Source organism: Lissotriton helveticus, chromosome 8, assembly GCF_964261635.1.
Source record: "Lissotriton helveticus chromosome 8, aLisHel1.1, whole genome shotgun sequence".
NCBI lineage: Eukaryota > Metazoa > Chordata > Amphibia > Caudata > Salamandridae > Lissotriton > Lissotriton helveticus.
The window spans coordinates 1,651,156,103-1,651,172,226 of NC_136069.1; the positions used below are offsets into that span (position 1 = coordinate 1,651,156,103).

The 16,124-nt window shown below is 44.7% G+C and overlaps 1 protein-coding gene across 1 annotated transcript; it reads right to left on the reverse strand.

The window, feature by feature from the left end:
- Window positions 1-12,616: 12,616 nt before the first annotated feature.
- LOC144774077 (olfactory receptor 56A4-like) lies at window positions 12,617-13,579 on the reverse strand. The gene has a single exon (XM_078659104.1). It carries the CDS (start codon window positions 13,577-13,579, stop codon window positions 12,617-12,619), a length of 963 nt encoding a protein of 320 aa, XP_078515230.1.
- Between the last annotated feature and the right edge of the window lie 2,545 nt (window positions 13,580-16,124).

A 16,124-nucleotide genomic window follows, 5' to 3' on the forward strand; every position in this document is an offset into this window, starting at 1 on the left:
AAGCTTCCGAGGACCGGTTTCTGGCATTCCAGTCGTCTTCAGCCCGGCTTGCTTGAATCCAGTGGCAAAGTGAGCAAGGGACTCACGTCTGAGCATACCCTGCCACACTTATGGCGTCCAAAAGCGGTACAAAAGGGGGTGGTGATGGACGGAGCATCTGAATCAATCAAACACTCACACCCAGTCAAAAGATCTGGGTTTAATCCATCACCGTTCCTGCACACAGCATGGACAATGAGGCAAAAGGTATGAGACAGCATGGCTGACTGATTCTTACCTGGTAATGGATCTCAACAACTCTTGATGAAATGTGCTGCATATCTGTGTTTAGATTTCTTAAAGTTTTTATGATTGTGCCGATAGAAAAATGTTATTGTCATTTTATTCTGATTTTTTTATGTACTTTGATAATAACGTTTTATTTTGAATTATCAATTAACGATAAACAATGACATGATGTGCACCAGCATATATAGACTATGAGACATGGGTGATATTATGTTCTTGGTTAAAGTGAACTTTAAGCTCCTTCGAGTTTCTCTTATTGTGCTCTATGTTAGAGTAGAACAGAAAGTTGCTAACAAGAAAGAGGGAATGAGGAAGGCCATACAAGCAATGTGGATACGTAGGGCATGCCCAGAGGGTTTAGAAACATGGCCACTGCTAGGGGCATGCCGCGGTAAGCCAGAGACCAGCAGGTTCAACTGTTCACTAACTTTCAAACAGAGGCTAAAGCAGGCAGAAACATATCGGCACACCTACAGTTCTGCACAGTAGAGAAGCAGTCAGACACCACAGAAGCAGGCACACATAGAGAACTTGGTTGATGAATGGACAGAAAGAGAGGGGTGTGGAGGAAATCTTCCTGTCCAGCACGTTTAGAGCTTTTGCTCACAAAATGCAATTTAAGACAGCATAAATATTAGTGCCTAGTAAAATCTTGGCTTCTTCTTAGGGAATTTATTTCTGGTTGGGATTGAATACGTCGGGCCGATTCACAGAACTAACTTAAGACAAAATCCTAAACGTACTACTTTTGTTATTCACAAAAGGCATTTAGTAGAAGTAAAGTTAGTATTTTATCTTAAGTTTGACTTAAGACAAACTTAAGACAAAGTTAAGACAGACTTAAGACAGACTTAAGATAGACTTAGGACAGACTTAAGACAGACTTAGGACAGACTTAAGACAGACTTAAGACAGATTTAAGACAGACTTAAGACAAACTTAAGACAACCTTAAGACAAAATCCTAACAAGTCTGTCTTAAGTCTGTCCTAAGTCTGTCTTAAGTCTGTCTTAAGTTTCTGTTAAGTTTGTCTTAAGTCAAACTTAAGACAAAATCCTAACTTTACTACTACTACTAAATGCCTTTTGTGAATACCAAAAGTAGTAGGTTTAGGATTTTGTCTTAAGTTAGTTCTGTGAATCGGGCCCGTCATCCTTAAGCCCCATTCAAAAATGTACCTCTGTGCGATTATCATATGGGTAAAAATACAGCCCATCTGTCTGCGTTGTTACAATCGTATTGATGTAGCGCTGCAATTAAGTACCTTTATATTGTTAATACCAATATAAGAGGACGTTGGAAGTAGGGTTGTGGGGTGTGCTGCAACACCCCATAATAGTCACGCTAGAGTTGAGAATGTAAAAGAGCAACAAAGAGGCTTTTTACATTTTGTTTTTAGCTTGTCACTCGTGCTGTGTGTTACAAAAACATTGGTCTATGTGTTCTGATGATTCTTTTAACAAGGACATTGTTGTTTTATTGCCTTTGACTGCAAATGAAAGGCTTTTATAATGTGAATTATATAACAATGTTCATATGTTTCAGGAGTATGAACGGAAAGGTTAAATTCCAGTAAATGAACAGTACAAATAATTAAAATTATCAGCAGCGTGAAAGAAAGGAAGCACAAATTAATCACATTCTTTTTGTAATTCTAAAGTGCGATGGAAGCCAAGATTTTATTAGGAACAAACAAAGCCACTTATTTATTTATTTATTTATTTATTATAAAGTTTTGTATAGCGCGAACAAGACCCGTAGGTATCAGAGCGCTTTACATGAGGTAGTAAAAGGAAACACGGTTACATATGTATACGTCGTTAGCAAGCAATCGCAGTGAGGTAGATGACATATAAATTCGTAACACATGTGACGTTAGCAAAAGTGAGTGAGCTATGATTAAATAAAGTACTAGGCATGTATATATATGAGGTAGATGACATATAAATTCGTAATACATGTGACGTTAGCAAAAGTCAGTGAGCTATGATTAAATAAAATACAAGACATGTATATATAACAAATATGAGGTAGCATGGTATAGGTTCATGTATGAGGTAGTACTGTATAGGTTCATGAAAAATAATTGTTCTTCTGTTCAATCCAATCTCCATTCCTGTTGACTTTGTGTTATTCCCATATCCTAGGATACATATTCCATTATAGTATTGTCTGAGCCTCCTCTTTTGATAGCGTACATGATCTGTACTAAGGCAGTATTATAGCAGATCCAAGATCAGTGATCTTCATTAAGTAATGTATCTGTTCATCAGCAGGCTCTTCACTTCCCGTTTGAATGTTACCAGATTCTGGATCTTCCTGATGTTTGGAGGGAGTGAGTTCCATATTCTGGGGGCCGCTCCTGAGAACGCTCTGTCATAAGTTTTTTTCTTTCGGAAGAATGCTGGTCGTAGTAGCAGCTCCCCAGCACTCCTAGTTGTTCGGTTGCTACCGGACAACTGAATTTTCTTTGTAAGATATCTTGGGGTGTTGTCGTGTAATGCTTTATGTGTGATGCATGCTAACTTCATTTGGATTCTTGCTTCATATGGTAGCCAGTTTAATGCTTTCAGGTGTGGGGATATATGGTCATATTTTCTAGTTCCGGTGATGAGTCTTGCTGCAGCGTTAAGGCAGGCTTTCAATGGTCCTGTGGACATTTTTGGTAATCCAGCCAAGGTGGTGCACCCATATTCAATCCTCGAGATAACTAAGGATTGGATTGCCAATTTAAGGTCTGACTCTGTGATGAAAGGTTTCAGTTTTCTTAGGTAGTTCAAGTGAAATCGGGCACTTTTCGCCATTGAGTTAATGTGGGCTTTCATGTCTAGATTCTCATCTAAGATGATTCCTAGTGATTTGGCTGAGTTGACAAGGGTAGGGGTACAGTTTAGCGCAGTCACGACTTTCATCCATTCCGTTATTTCTATATTCTTCTTTGGTGGAGAGATTAATAGGAACTCTGTTTTATGTACATTCAGCTTCAGGTGGTTTGCCATTAACCATTGAAGTGTCATTTTTAGTGTCTCATTCATTAATTTCAATTCTTTTATGGATCCAATCTTTACGTATATTTGCGTGTCGTCTGCATACATGTGATAGGATATTTGAGATTTTTGTAGAATTTCTGTGAGTGGCTCGACGTATAGGTTAAACAGATCTGGGGATAGTGTCGATCCTTGAGGGACTCCAATTGTGGTAGGGCACGGAGGGGAGATTGATTGGTTAACTAGGAAGCGCTGTGTTCTGTTCTGTAAAAAGGACTCGAACCATTTCAGTACTGTTCCTGATATTCCCATCCTCTCCCGTAGCCTGGCCAGTAATGCTTCATGATTTACCGTATCAAATGCCGATGACAAGTCCAGGAGAATCAGTAAGCATGCTTGATTTTGGTCAAGGGCCTGTAATGCGTCATCAGTAATGTGGAGAATCGCTGTTTCAGTGCTGTGCCCTGCTCGGAATCCTGATTGGCATTCATCTAACAAGGAGAATTTGTTGATGTGTTGGCACAGTTGGTTCTGCACACATTTCTCAGTCAGCTTGGCCAGTAAAGGGATGTTGGTCACTGGGCGAAAGTTATTTGGGTCTGATGTATCTGCTGTGGGTTTTTTGATTATGGGAACGACTTGACCTGTTTTTAGGCAGTCTGGAAGGATCCCTTGTGACAGTGACGCATTTATTATTTCGGTCCATATTGGAATCAAGATGTGATTGATTTCTTTTACGCATTTTGCAGGTAGAGGGTCTTGGTGGTGGTTGTTAGGTTTGATTCCTGAGAGCGTCTTGGCAATCGTGTGTTGGTCGTACAGTTCGAATGTTTCCCAGCTCGCCTTGTTTTTAGCCTTAGTGCAAACTGTTGTAGAGTTGGCATCGTTAGTAGCCCAAGGTTCGTTGGTAAGATTTAATGCCGAATTTTTAAGCTCTATTTCGAGTGCTTTGGCCTTTTCCATGAAAAATGTGGAGAAATCATCGCAGCTTAGAGATGTTTTTGAATGTTCTTGCACTGTTTTGGCTAGTTTGTTTGATTGCTCCTTTAGGATTCCAAATAGTTTTCGTGGCCTGTTTTTGGCATTATCCAGTTCTTCTCTTATAAATTCCTTTTTTGAGTTGATGATTTTTTTATTATATTGTTTCCTTGTTTTTCTAAGGGCTTCCAATTCCGGTGTCGATGGGTGTTGCCTCCATTTTCTTTCGGCCATTCTCAATTTGCGTCTATCTTCATTTAGTCCTTCGGTAAACCACGGGTTTTTTGTCTTTTCTGAGATTCGTTTTAATTTTAGTGGCATGGTGGTATTAACGATATTTTCGACAGTTGTTATGTAGTGTTCCGTCAGTTCGTTAACTGTTTCCATATCGTTGGGTGGCTTTAAGTCTCTTTCACAGCTTTTGACCAGTAGTTCCATATTTGTTTCTTTTGTGTCTCGAGTCCATTTTTTGGTCCTGACAGGTTGCCTGGTTCTACCTTTTCTCGTTACCGGTATCATGAAAGTTATGGCGTGATGATCCGACCAGTCACATGGAGTTATGGATTGGATCGTAGCAGCTTTGTTTCTTGAGATTAGCCAGTCTAACGTCCCTCCTTTCGAATGTGTGGGCAGTGTGCACGCTTGAGTGAGGTTTAGTTCAGTGAGGAAACCTTTAAGCATGTTGACCAGTTTGTCATTGCAGTTCTCCCAATGCAGGTTGAAGTCGCCTAGGAATATGTTATTGGCAGCGTCATTCGAGTTGGCTGTTATGATCTCCATTAGCTCTGCTATAAACTTTGTGTTATCTCCTGGTGGGTGGTAGAAAGTATGCAGGTTGCACCATTGAGTGTTGGATGATCTTATGTTAAGACCAAGATACTCACATGATTCCAGCGGGTCGGCCTGAATTTGTTTAACCTCTATGTCAGATCGATGAATGCATGCTATCCCTCCCCCTATCTTTCCGTGTCTATCCAGTCTGAGAACGTTGAATTGCGGTGGTATCAATAGATCCATGGTTGGGGATGAGGATTCCGTAAGCCAGGTTTCTGTAAGGATTGCCAGGTCGATGTCCTTGTTGAGGATGAGGTCCGCTATGTCCGATGCATGTTTGGTAGCTGACCGGCAGTTGAGTAATAGACAGGATAGGTGTTTTTCTTTGTTACTGGCGATCACATTTTCCGCTTCGTTTGGTGTTAGCTGTATGTGCTGTAGATTGTGGGGGTTGGAAGTTCTCTCGTTTTTCCTCGCTGTTCTGTTAGCGTCTAGCGGGACTGTTTGGATTCTCTCTTCCTCCTTGTGGTCCGATAGGTCATATGTTCGGATTAAGGCCAACGTTTCCTCTTTAGATAGTGACTTCGCCCTGTCTGGTCGGTTGTCTCTCTGTATTAAACGCATGTTCGCCTCGATGTTCCTTCTGTGTGAGGACTGTACGAGATTTTGGATATCCGTGACTTTGGCGTCAATGTTCTCCATCCTCTCTTCGATTTTTCCTATCGCTTGTACGGTATTCATAGTGGCTTGTGTTAGCTTGCTCACAAGTTTCTGAAGCTTAATAAAGTCCTTCTTGTTCTGGTGGGGTTTCTTTGGGGCGGCCGATCTGTACATCCGCTCAGCTCTTCTTCTTTTTGGCACGAATCTTCGTTGCCCTGCCATTTTCTTTATCTTCTCTTTTTGATTGTCTATTCCGTCTCCATTCGGTGCTTCGTTGATGTTGGATATGTTCTGAGTTGGTAGGATCGTGTTAGAGGTTGAGGATCTGTGCGCCGCTGGTGTTGTATTAGCGTGAGGTGTGGGGAGGTTGCTGGAGTTAGATAGGTCCTGTGTTGTTGTGGGTTCGTTAGTTAATGTGGGTGTGTACGGGGGTGGTATGGTTCTGACGAGGGTTCGGGATGTAGGAAGGCTGATGTCTTCTGTCGTAACCAATTCCTGGTTGTTGAGTGGCGCTACCCTCACTGTCTCACCATCCTCAGTCTCATCCCACTCCTGGTTGTTAGGTGGCGCTACCCTCATTGCCATTGTATGATCTGTTTGAGAGTTCTCATGGTTCGGGAATAGGGGCGATTCTTTTCTAAGGTGCTGATTTTGTTCTTTGTTTGTTTGAGAGGTAGGCCTCTCAGTTCTTCTAGTCGTGTTCTCTGGTAGAGGCCTTACTAGTCCAGTTAACTCTACCCGGGTAGTCGCTAGAGTTGATGCCGGCGTATGATGATGGCTCCTGGTTCTAATTGAGCCTCTGATTGTGGCCTCATGGGGGCCTGGAATGTCTACTGGTGGGTTTAGGAGAGGTTGATTACTCGGGTCGTCCAATGCGTCTTTTATCGATGGGAAAGTCTTGGCAAATCTCTCTAGATCATGGTTTGCTGCTTGTATCAGCACTGTTCCGGATTTATATATCGTGATGTTAAGTTCGGCTCTGCATCTTTGTGATGGTGCGGTTGACATTTTTACTCCGTGAGGAATGTTTTTCGTAGTTTTTATGGTAAGCATTCTAGCGAAGGCATTGCGCCATTTAGCTGTTTTGGATGTATGGAATATGAGGTCATTCATTTTCGTACCAGTAGTTGCATTAAAGTATAGGTCTGCGAATATTATGTCCGGGTTTTTTCTCAAGTAGTCATGTTTAAACTTCTTAGCTGCATTTTTAGTTAAGTTATTGGGGTATTTTATACTCTGGGCACTCAAGCCAGTAACTTCTGGGTATCTTTCGCTCATTTTTGCTCCGTTCTGCATTTGTTATGGTGTTTCTTTTTCAGTTTAATTCCAGGTAGCCTCCCTGTTGATATTAATTATGTTGTTGCTTCTAGTTTCGGATCTATCGTTTCACTGAGTAGTGCTGGGAAAAGGTTCTCTTTTTCCTAATTTTTCCACATTTAGCTCTCGTAGTCCTTTCAGAGTGCTTATTATTTAATTAATTAGTTAATCAATTAATTAATTCTATGCTTGATGTAAAAAACCACCCTTGTAAGATGGCTGCCGTTGTGTTTGTTTTTGTGTTAGCAGGGAGTCCTTTCTCCCTTTCCATGTCCTTATTTGTTAGCAGGGAGTCCTTTCTCACTTTCCATGGCCTTGTTTGTCTGCAGGGAGTCTTTTCTCACTTTCCACGTCTTTATTTGTCTGCACTAGCCGCCATCTTAGGGTCAGGCATGCCGTATCAGTCTCCTAGCATCTATTAAGTGAAGGATTCCCCGGTGGCCGAGTGTAAGTAAGTGAGATGGGGAGACCTTTTCTGTCCTGCCTTCCCTTCTGCTGGAAACGCTGGCTGGGAGATCAAGAGCCTCTCTCGTGACTCATTCTCCTCTCAGCTCGCCGTCGCTTGTCCTTCTTTTATTTCCATGCTCCTCACCGGGGCCGGATTCTCGGTAGCAAAACCAGGGTTTCTTCCCCGCTCTGGCGCAATCACTCTTCCTCGCGTCGCTCCCCTGACTGCTCCCGCGCAGCCGCTCCAGTCATGAGCCCCGCTCCAGGTCCTCCTACGCGGCCCCAAACCACCGATCTATCTCCTCTGATCCCGCTCACCGACACACCGCAACCAGCATCGCAGATGTACCTGTGGTCCGACGCCAAGTCTCAGAACCGCTCCTCGGCACCACACCCGGGCGATCCACCGACCCCAGGAAACTCTCCGCACGCCGAGCCGCCCAGTGACCAGGCAGTGACCAGACAGTAGAACGCAGTAAGGATCGTTCCAATTTTCAATTTGCGGTTATTTGTCGCCTGTTTCCATGTTCCGGTTGTGTTAGGTGGACGGAGGATGGGCGGGCTGGGTGGTTTATCAGGGATTTACACCCGAAGGTGATCCCAAAAACCAGGAGCTCCCCAGTGCAGCTCCTCCTCAGGCGGCCATCTTCCTCTTATACTTGTGTGATGCATAAATGATAAATATTTGCTAAACCCGATTTCCAAACATTAATTGTACACCATATCATGTTTTTCCTGTGACACTGCATGCCTCATGCATATTTAGTGACAATTTAAACAAAACAAAGTGCTCTGTGTAAAAGGCAGTGTGCTACCACACCATGCTTTAGTGACTTATGTGCCACCAAGTGCCCCAAAATGCACCACCAGCTGCATACTTTCCACTCTCTTTGAAAAAAAAGACGCTTGAAATGCACTGTGCTCATAGAATGCACTTGTCTGTTAAATGCATTTTCAAGACAAAAATATTATGCCTGGCGTACATAGGACAACCGTGCACTCATTTCACATTCCTTTCCCGATTTTTATGTCTCAAGAGCAGATCTACTGATTTTCAAAATAACTTATGAATCCTGCATGTGTCAGAAACACTCTCTCCCCATTTGCACATTTGTTTCAGGATCTATTACTCAGCTGCCTCCTGCTGGAGAAAGAGGAGATGGCTGATGATCTGTTGATTCAAGGGTTTGACATTGCCCTGGTATGTTATTCGCTGTGCCTTTATCTGGAAAGAGAAGCATGTGTTAAAGGATACACAAGTAAACATGAGTTGGAATACCATGGTGTTTTGGATGTTGAAAGGTACTGTTGCTGGGCTTAAGTTTTGTTGTGACATGAATGGGGCTGATAAACAGCCTGGGTGCATTTCCCTAGTATGTGGTGACTGTGTAGAGAGACTGTTTACAACTCTTATTTAACTCTCCCATCAGTGGCCTGTGAGACCAGTACTCTACTGGTCTTGCATTATGTGTGGGGAGAGTATGTCTCTCATTTAGATTTATTGTAGAGTTAGAAATGTAGGGTGTCTGTTACCTGGAGCCAGGCAACACATCTGATACAAAAGTAGAGAAGGCCACTGAGTTCATAAATTAAAGTTTGGTGGTAAGGGCATCATCAGGGGCATGTCTCTCACTGGCTTAGGACACAAGAAGACCAGATTATATAATGAGCAAACAAAACTAGGGTGTACCCTGCCTAATAAGGGGGTAAAGTAATCAGTAAAATATCAATACCAACAGAATAAACCTTGATAATTAACTGAATATCTTTGTAATCTAAACACTCAATTTTGTTTTTTATTACAGAATAATGATTTCTAATAGAAAGAGAGCATCACAGATTTTTTTTTCTTATTTTACTTGATGTATACAAAAAGTACAATGCCATCATTTCACACACAGAAACCCTATATTATCCCCATAAATTGGAGCAATTGAACCCCATCATTCTAAAACACATAAACACAAAATATCTAGACACAAATAATAACAAAACACCAAGGGAATCTGGCCCATGAGCCAGGGGGATAAACTATGAAGGAGGTAAAACACTCCCAATATTTCAAAATGAGAATGCGCTCTTTTACATCATCGCTCAGTGGCGCCCTGTGGAGCTTATAATCAGTCGACGTTTCGGTCCCACGTTAGTCATTTATAGGGGCCATCCTCAGGACTAGATGAATATTCAACAGTTATAGGGTACTACTGTCATCTAAAAAACTGCACCTCCAAAATGGCACATTCTCGACAGTCTTTTGCAGAGGTCCACTTATCACACAGAACAAGTTCTGCATTTTGAGAAAACATTTGGACAATCGATGCAATGGAAAGCGGGTGGCAATATAGAGCTTGAAGTCTGTGATTTCGATGTACTTTTTTCAAAGTACACTGTTGCATGTGATGACTGGACTACTGTGACACAGCAGGTGTTTTACATCGACATACACTGGAGTCCTGCAAAGGGGACAAAGACAGGGCACCAAGTTGTGATTCACGGTGCTGCTGTGTAAGGTAGAAGACGTATGCCTTAACAGCACACACCTTATCCTGGTGAGCCTCTCAGAGTGTAAGTGATTTTTCATGAAGTTGTGGCCTCTGTGTACTACACTCTGAAGGTCACTTCGCAAACTCAATTGAAAATTATTTACATGTTAATAGAACAGTTGGTTTGAGATCACAAACTCCTATTTGCAATTCACTTTCAATAATGTTTTGGGTTACAAAAAGAAGTAACTTACACATCACAAGATGAATCTATAGCAAGTGATTTAGAGGTAAAAGACAGGCAATGTTTCATTCCTGGCATTTTAAAAAACTGTGTCAAATAAAGAAATGTGCGCAGACATTATGGGTAAATTCAGTTTATTTTTCTGATTCAATAAAACAAAAAAATGTAAACATATGAAGACGCATTGTCTTAGTAAGCTTCACATTAAACAGCAAAGTGGAGGTTTGGGTTAACTGTCCATAGTATTTAATCCACCATTCCCAGCCAAAAAAAAACAGATATAATTTTTCAGTGACCACATGCACCATTCAAATGGTTTTCAAGTTGCCCCCAGCAGATGTTTGTTGATCTAATTCAATACCCACTCCCTTCTTACAATTTGTTGACAGTATGCTTACCATTGACTGTACAGTGCTCTGCTGTTTTTTGGATAAGTTTGCGCTGGGCAAATACCACACGCATGCATGTGTAGATGTGAAGTGTAAGTCATGCCCCAACCACTTGACATTATTATTATTATTATTATTATTATTATTATTATTATTATTATTATTATTATTAGGGAAATTTATAGAGCGCCTGGTTACGCGCAACGGCGAGTCCCCGCGCTATGGTAAGTAGAGTAAACAGTCCAAGCAGCCAGCACAGCCGCCTACCTTCCGTATAGGTGAGTCTTAAGTTTCCTTCTAAAAGTGGACTCTGAAGGCTCCAAGCGTAGCTCTATTGGCAGGGCATTCCACTGCTTAGCGGCCAGATATCTAAAAGACCTGCCCCCCATTCGAGCCTTCTTTATTTTTGGAATTTTCAGTAGCCCTGTACAAGAGGAACGCAAGTCCCGTGTAGGCTCATAACGAGTAACCAGACTTTGTAGCGGTACAGGGGCTTTACCGCTCAGGATGCGGTGACACGTGGAAAGAGCCTTGAACTCCACCCTGCTCCTGACAGGAAGCCAGTACAGGGCCTGGAGCACTGCCTTTGAGGGTGATCTCCTGGGGAGCCTCAGAACTAAACGTGCAGCTGCATTTTGCAGCACCTGGAGGCGATTGATGGCCCCTCCCGTGGCCCCCAGATACAGCAAATTGCCGTAGTCTAGGCGCGAGGTGACGAGGGCATGCACCAGCGTCCGATGAGCTGTGATGGTCCAAGACCATCCTCAGAGTTTTTAAAACTCCGAAGCATACCCCCACCACCCGGCCAATCTGGGGGCCAAAGGCAAGGTCGACATCAAGCCATACCCCAAGATTCCTTGCTTCCTGGCAAGGGACAGGTGTTTCTCCCAGACAAGGTGGCCACCATGCCGACGACCAGACCGATGGCCTTGCCCCCACCACGAGTACCTCGGTCTTGCTACCGTTTAGTTTCAAACAGTTGGCGGACATCCAGGTTGCCAGCTCTTGCATGCAAACTCTGAAACTGTCCGCCGCAAGACTTGGCATGCGTGAGAGGGAGATGACCAACTGCGTGTCATCGGCATATGACACAAGGCGCAGGCCATGACTTTCAACAATCGCCGCCAGCGAGGAGACATATAGATTAAACAGAGTTGGGCTCAGGGACGAGCCCTGCGGCACGCCCTGGCCCAAGCTGATCTCCCTAGAGTAACATTCTCCCTGACGGACTTGAAAGCATCTGCTTGTCAGGAAGGACTGGATCCATCTGAGCGCCGCTCCTGATACCCCTCCATCATTCAGACACTGTAGCAAGATGGAATGAGCTACAGTGTAGAATGCTGCGCTTAGGTCCAGGAGGATCAGGGCCATAGTCTGGCCCTCATCCACTCCCTGCCTTATGGCCTCTACTGCCATAAGTAGTGCTGACTCCATCGAGTGCCGTGGACGGAAGCCAAACTGAGAATCGTGAAGCAGGGAAGCCTCTTCCACAAAATCCATCAGCTGGAGGTTCACAGTTTTCTCCGCAACCTTTGCCATGTATGGCAGGAGAGAGATAGGTCGAAGATTTTCTAACCTATCGTAACTGATGTTGGGCTTTTTTTGGAGAGGGAGGACTACCGCCCGTTTCCAGGCATCTGGTACAGTATGGGTCCCAAAGGAGATATCAAGGAGATGGCGGATGTACGGCTCTAATACGTGCAAACTGCCCATCAGGCGTTTGGGCGTAGTAGGGTCCCTAGATCCGCAGATTTGGATGAGTGCCTCAGTAGGTGGTGTGACGAATGTAGTCAGCACCCGTTGTTCTCCCCTCACCCTAGTCTCCTCCTCCAACTCGGGGCCTGTGCTAACTTGGCTTGGAAAGGCTAAATAGATATTTGCTACCTTGTTGGCAAAAAACTCCGCTATTCGGTTACAACTGTCCACCAAGCACAATTCTTCTGGAACTGCCGCAGGCTTCCCAGCCGAGAGCGATTTATATATTAAAAACAATTCCTTCATGGAGTTTTCTGCTTCCCTAATCCTGTCTTTGTCCACCTATTTGTTGGGTCACCTTGCCTTGTGATTTGTTCTCCCTTTTCTTATCATTTTCACAACACCTTGTAAGATCTCTGTGGTTCTCAACCCATAGAAAATGGGGTTCAGGGCAGGTGGGAGCACATTGTGCAACACATTGAGAAGGATTGGGACATCCGGTGGAATCACTTTCTCCAGCAAGTTTGTGAAAATCAGAACTGAGATGATGGTGTAAAAAAACGAGATCAGAATTAGGTGTGAACTGCAGGTGCTGAAGGCTTTTGCTGCTGCACCTTCTACCTGCAGCTTCCATACAGCTCGCAGGATGAGGAAGTAGGAAAGGATGATGAGCAGAAGGTCACTTCCCATGAAGCCGAAACCAAGCACCAGCTGGTAAACTGTATTGATTGTTGGATCGGCACAAGCAAGCGAGGTCACGGCTACATTGGTGCATAAGCAATGCTCAACCACATTCTTGGAGCAGTAGGGAAGTCTTGCAGCTAATACAGGCATGGGCAGCAGTACTAGGGCACTCCTCAAAATTATAAACACAAGAGCTTTTCTAACAAACCTGACGGTCATGATAGACCTGTACCTGAGCGGGTTGCATATGGCTGTGTAGCGATCATAGGCCATGACAAGGAAGGTATTGGATTCCATTCCAAGGAAACAATTCATGATGTACATCTGAAGAAAGCAGACAGATTTGTCGATAGCCTTCCAGTTGAAGCAGAGGATTCCCAGGACTTTGGGTACAGTAGCGGTACACAAAACCAAATCAAATACTGAGAGGAAGCCAAGGAAATAGTACATGGGTTCATGGAGACTCTTCTCTCTTCCCATCGCCATCAGGATTGTGATATTGGCAACAATAGCAAGAAAGAAAAGAAGAACCAAGGGGATGGACAGCCAGTGTTGCCAGCTCTGGATGCTGGGGAAGCAGACCAGCACAAATTGTGAGACTTGGAAGGAAGAGGTGATGTTCAATGCAAGCATGGTAAGAGATGCAGGATGTCAGCATCTGCAGAGAGAATCAGAAAAAGGACTAGGGCATTAATAAGCTTTCCTGTTTTCAGTTTGTATTTTTGGTAAGTTCTGGTGGGTTTTTCAGTGTTTTCCAGTGATTTCAATATCTTAAAAAACAGTGGGTATCACTGATTACACATTTTCGCGCCATTAAGAACAACAGAAACAGTGTTTTTCCGGTGTTTATGGAACGTTTTGCTTTTATTATTACTTGCTTTACGCACTGATAGTGCATAGTATATAGACAGTGTACATGAGGTCCAAATATATTTTTACAAGTCAAAGTTACTGTAGCACACCACACAATACTGCTTCAGTGAGTCTTTGGTCATGCGCTCTAGCTCTTTCCTCCCCATGTAAACTTTTACCTGTGATAAGGCACTCTCAACATTGGCACTTGAAAAGGGCAAGATCAAAACAGCCAGTACACAATTTGCTAGCTCTGGCCACTGACTTTCATGCTTATACTGGTACACCTGAAGAATTACATTCTCTGGTACAAGTTCTGCAACATATGCGATGAACTGGGCGCATATGCCCTCATAGTTATTAAAACGGTCAAAAATGAAACAGTACTTTTCAAAGTCCGAAGGAAATTCCCCTTCATTGAAGGGATCTAAAACTTGGTGCAGATTACCACAGTGAGACTTCATTGACTTCACCAGCCATGGTTGGTGAAGGGACATTTCTATGCCTCATTGCAAGCCACTTCTCATGCATTGTAAAATACAAATTCCTGAATTGCTCCTCAACTTTTCTCTGCTTAGTGTCAAACATGTTTCAATACCAAAGTCAATAAAAGTGTTGCCCAGCCTACTCTCAGGAGATGCTTTACATCTAAACCAATTACACTGAACACTTGGTAGACAAAGGTACTTTCAGACTCTAAGTTTTTGATTATGTCCGCTACAGCAGTCATGTTTTCCTGTAAAAATCGAAGAATGCAGTAGTGTACTTTTTCCCACCACTATCAATATACCAACGAAGATCCTCACATTTCTTGCCCTTGGCATCATCACTAAGCAAAATTCTATAAACTGTCAGCACATGGATAATATAACATTCATGTCCTCAAGTACTGAGAACCAACGGCTAAATGACACAGTTGGAATGACTCTTTCTTTGATGCCACACCCTTGACCCTGCTTCAGGGCCGGTCACTCCACACACTGCGCGACTCCCCGTGAGTGTGCCAGGCTCCACCGCTGCTGCCTCGAGTTCGCCGCTGCCCTGCAGCTGAGCTTTTGGTTTTTCCCTTCGGCAGTTTTCCGCCCGTGTTTTTGTCGCCGCCTCTGCTAAGTATTGTATTTTGTAGCTAAGTATTGTATTCTGTTCCTGTATTTTGTATTTTGCCTTGTCTCTGTGCTCATTGTACTGCCTGTTTTTGTCCTGTGTACCTGCTCCCCTGCGGCCCGCCCCTTTTTCTTTCTGTACCCCCATTCGCCACCCCGCTCCCGCCTCCCAGCTGCTCCTCCCTTCAACTTCGCCATTTATGGCGGAGTCCACGCGTACGCGCAGCGTTCACGCGCAGCGGGCGCTCCGATTGCACGCCGAAGTCCGCGCCTGGACTGCGCCCAGTGCCAGGACCCCTGGCCCCCGCCGTTGCCAGCCCACACGACGGACCTACGATGCCGCCACCCTCAACGCACTCAAACCCGACCGGAACCCCGCCTGCTACCGAGCCACCCCGAAACGCACCCACGGACCCTTCACCTGCCAAGCCTGCAAGTTCACCTGCCTCCGGACCTGCACGCCCCCACCAAGCCGAGCACCAGCAGCAACCACCTCAAGTGCATCCTGCTCAACACCCGCTCCGTCCACAGACACACCGTCGAACTCTGGAACCTCCTTGACACATCACCAGACGTCGCCTTCCTCATGCAAACCTGGAGGAACGCCTCCTCAGCGCCCGACATCGCCATTGCCATCCCGGACGGATACAAGATCACCCGGAGGGACCGCGTCAACCAGTCTGGAGGAGGCATCGCCATCGTACACAAGAACAGCATCCGCATCACGACCAACTCCGACGACACCCTCACCGCCACCGAACACCTCCACTTCCAAATACACACCGACCCCAAGACCACATTAAGAGGCACCCTCATCTACAGACCCCCGGGACCACGCACACAATTCAGCGAAGACATCGCAGACTTCATCAGCCCGCACGCCCTCCCCTCCTCAGACTACATCCTCCTAGGGGACCTCAACTTTCACCTGGAGAACAACAAGGACAGCAACACCACCACCCTGCTGGACAACCTCGCCAACCTCGGACTCAAGCAACTGGTGAACACCCCCACCCACTACGCCGGCCACACGCTTGAACCAGTTTTCTCCTCCAGCGAGTACATCTCCTTCAGCCACTCCACCGGACTTCATTGGACTGACCACAGCTGCGTCCACTTCAGCTTCAGAAGAACCACGACCCACCACCACCCGCAACAGGTCCCTCGCAGGAGCTGGAACAAGATCACCGCCGACCAGCTCACCACCTCCCTCAGCCAGAACC

Bases quoted from the DNA above. Each gene is read 5' to 3' on its own strand.
- LOC144774077 (XM_078659104.1), bottom strand. From the start codon at position 13,579: ATGCTTGCATTGAACATCACCTCTTCCTTCCAAGTCTCACAATTTGTG.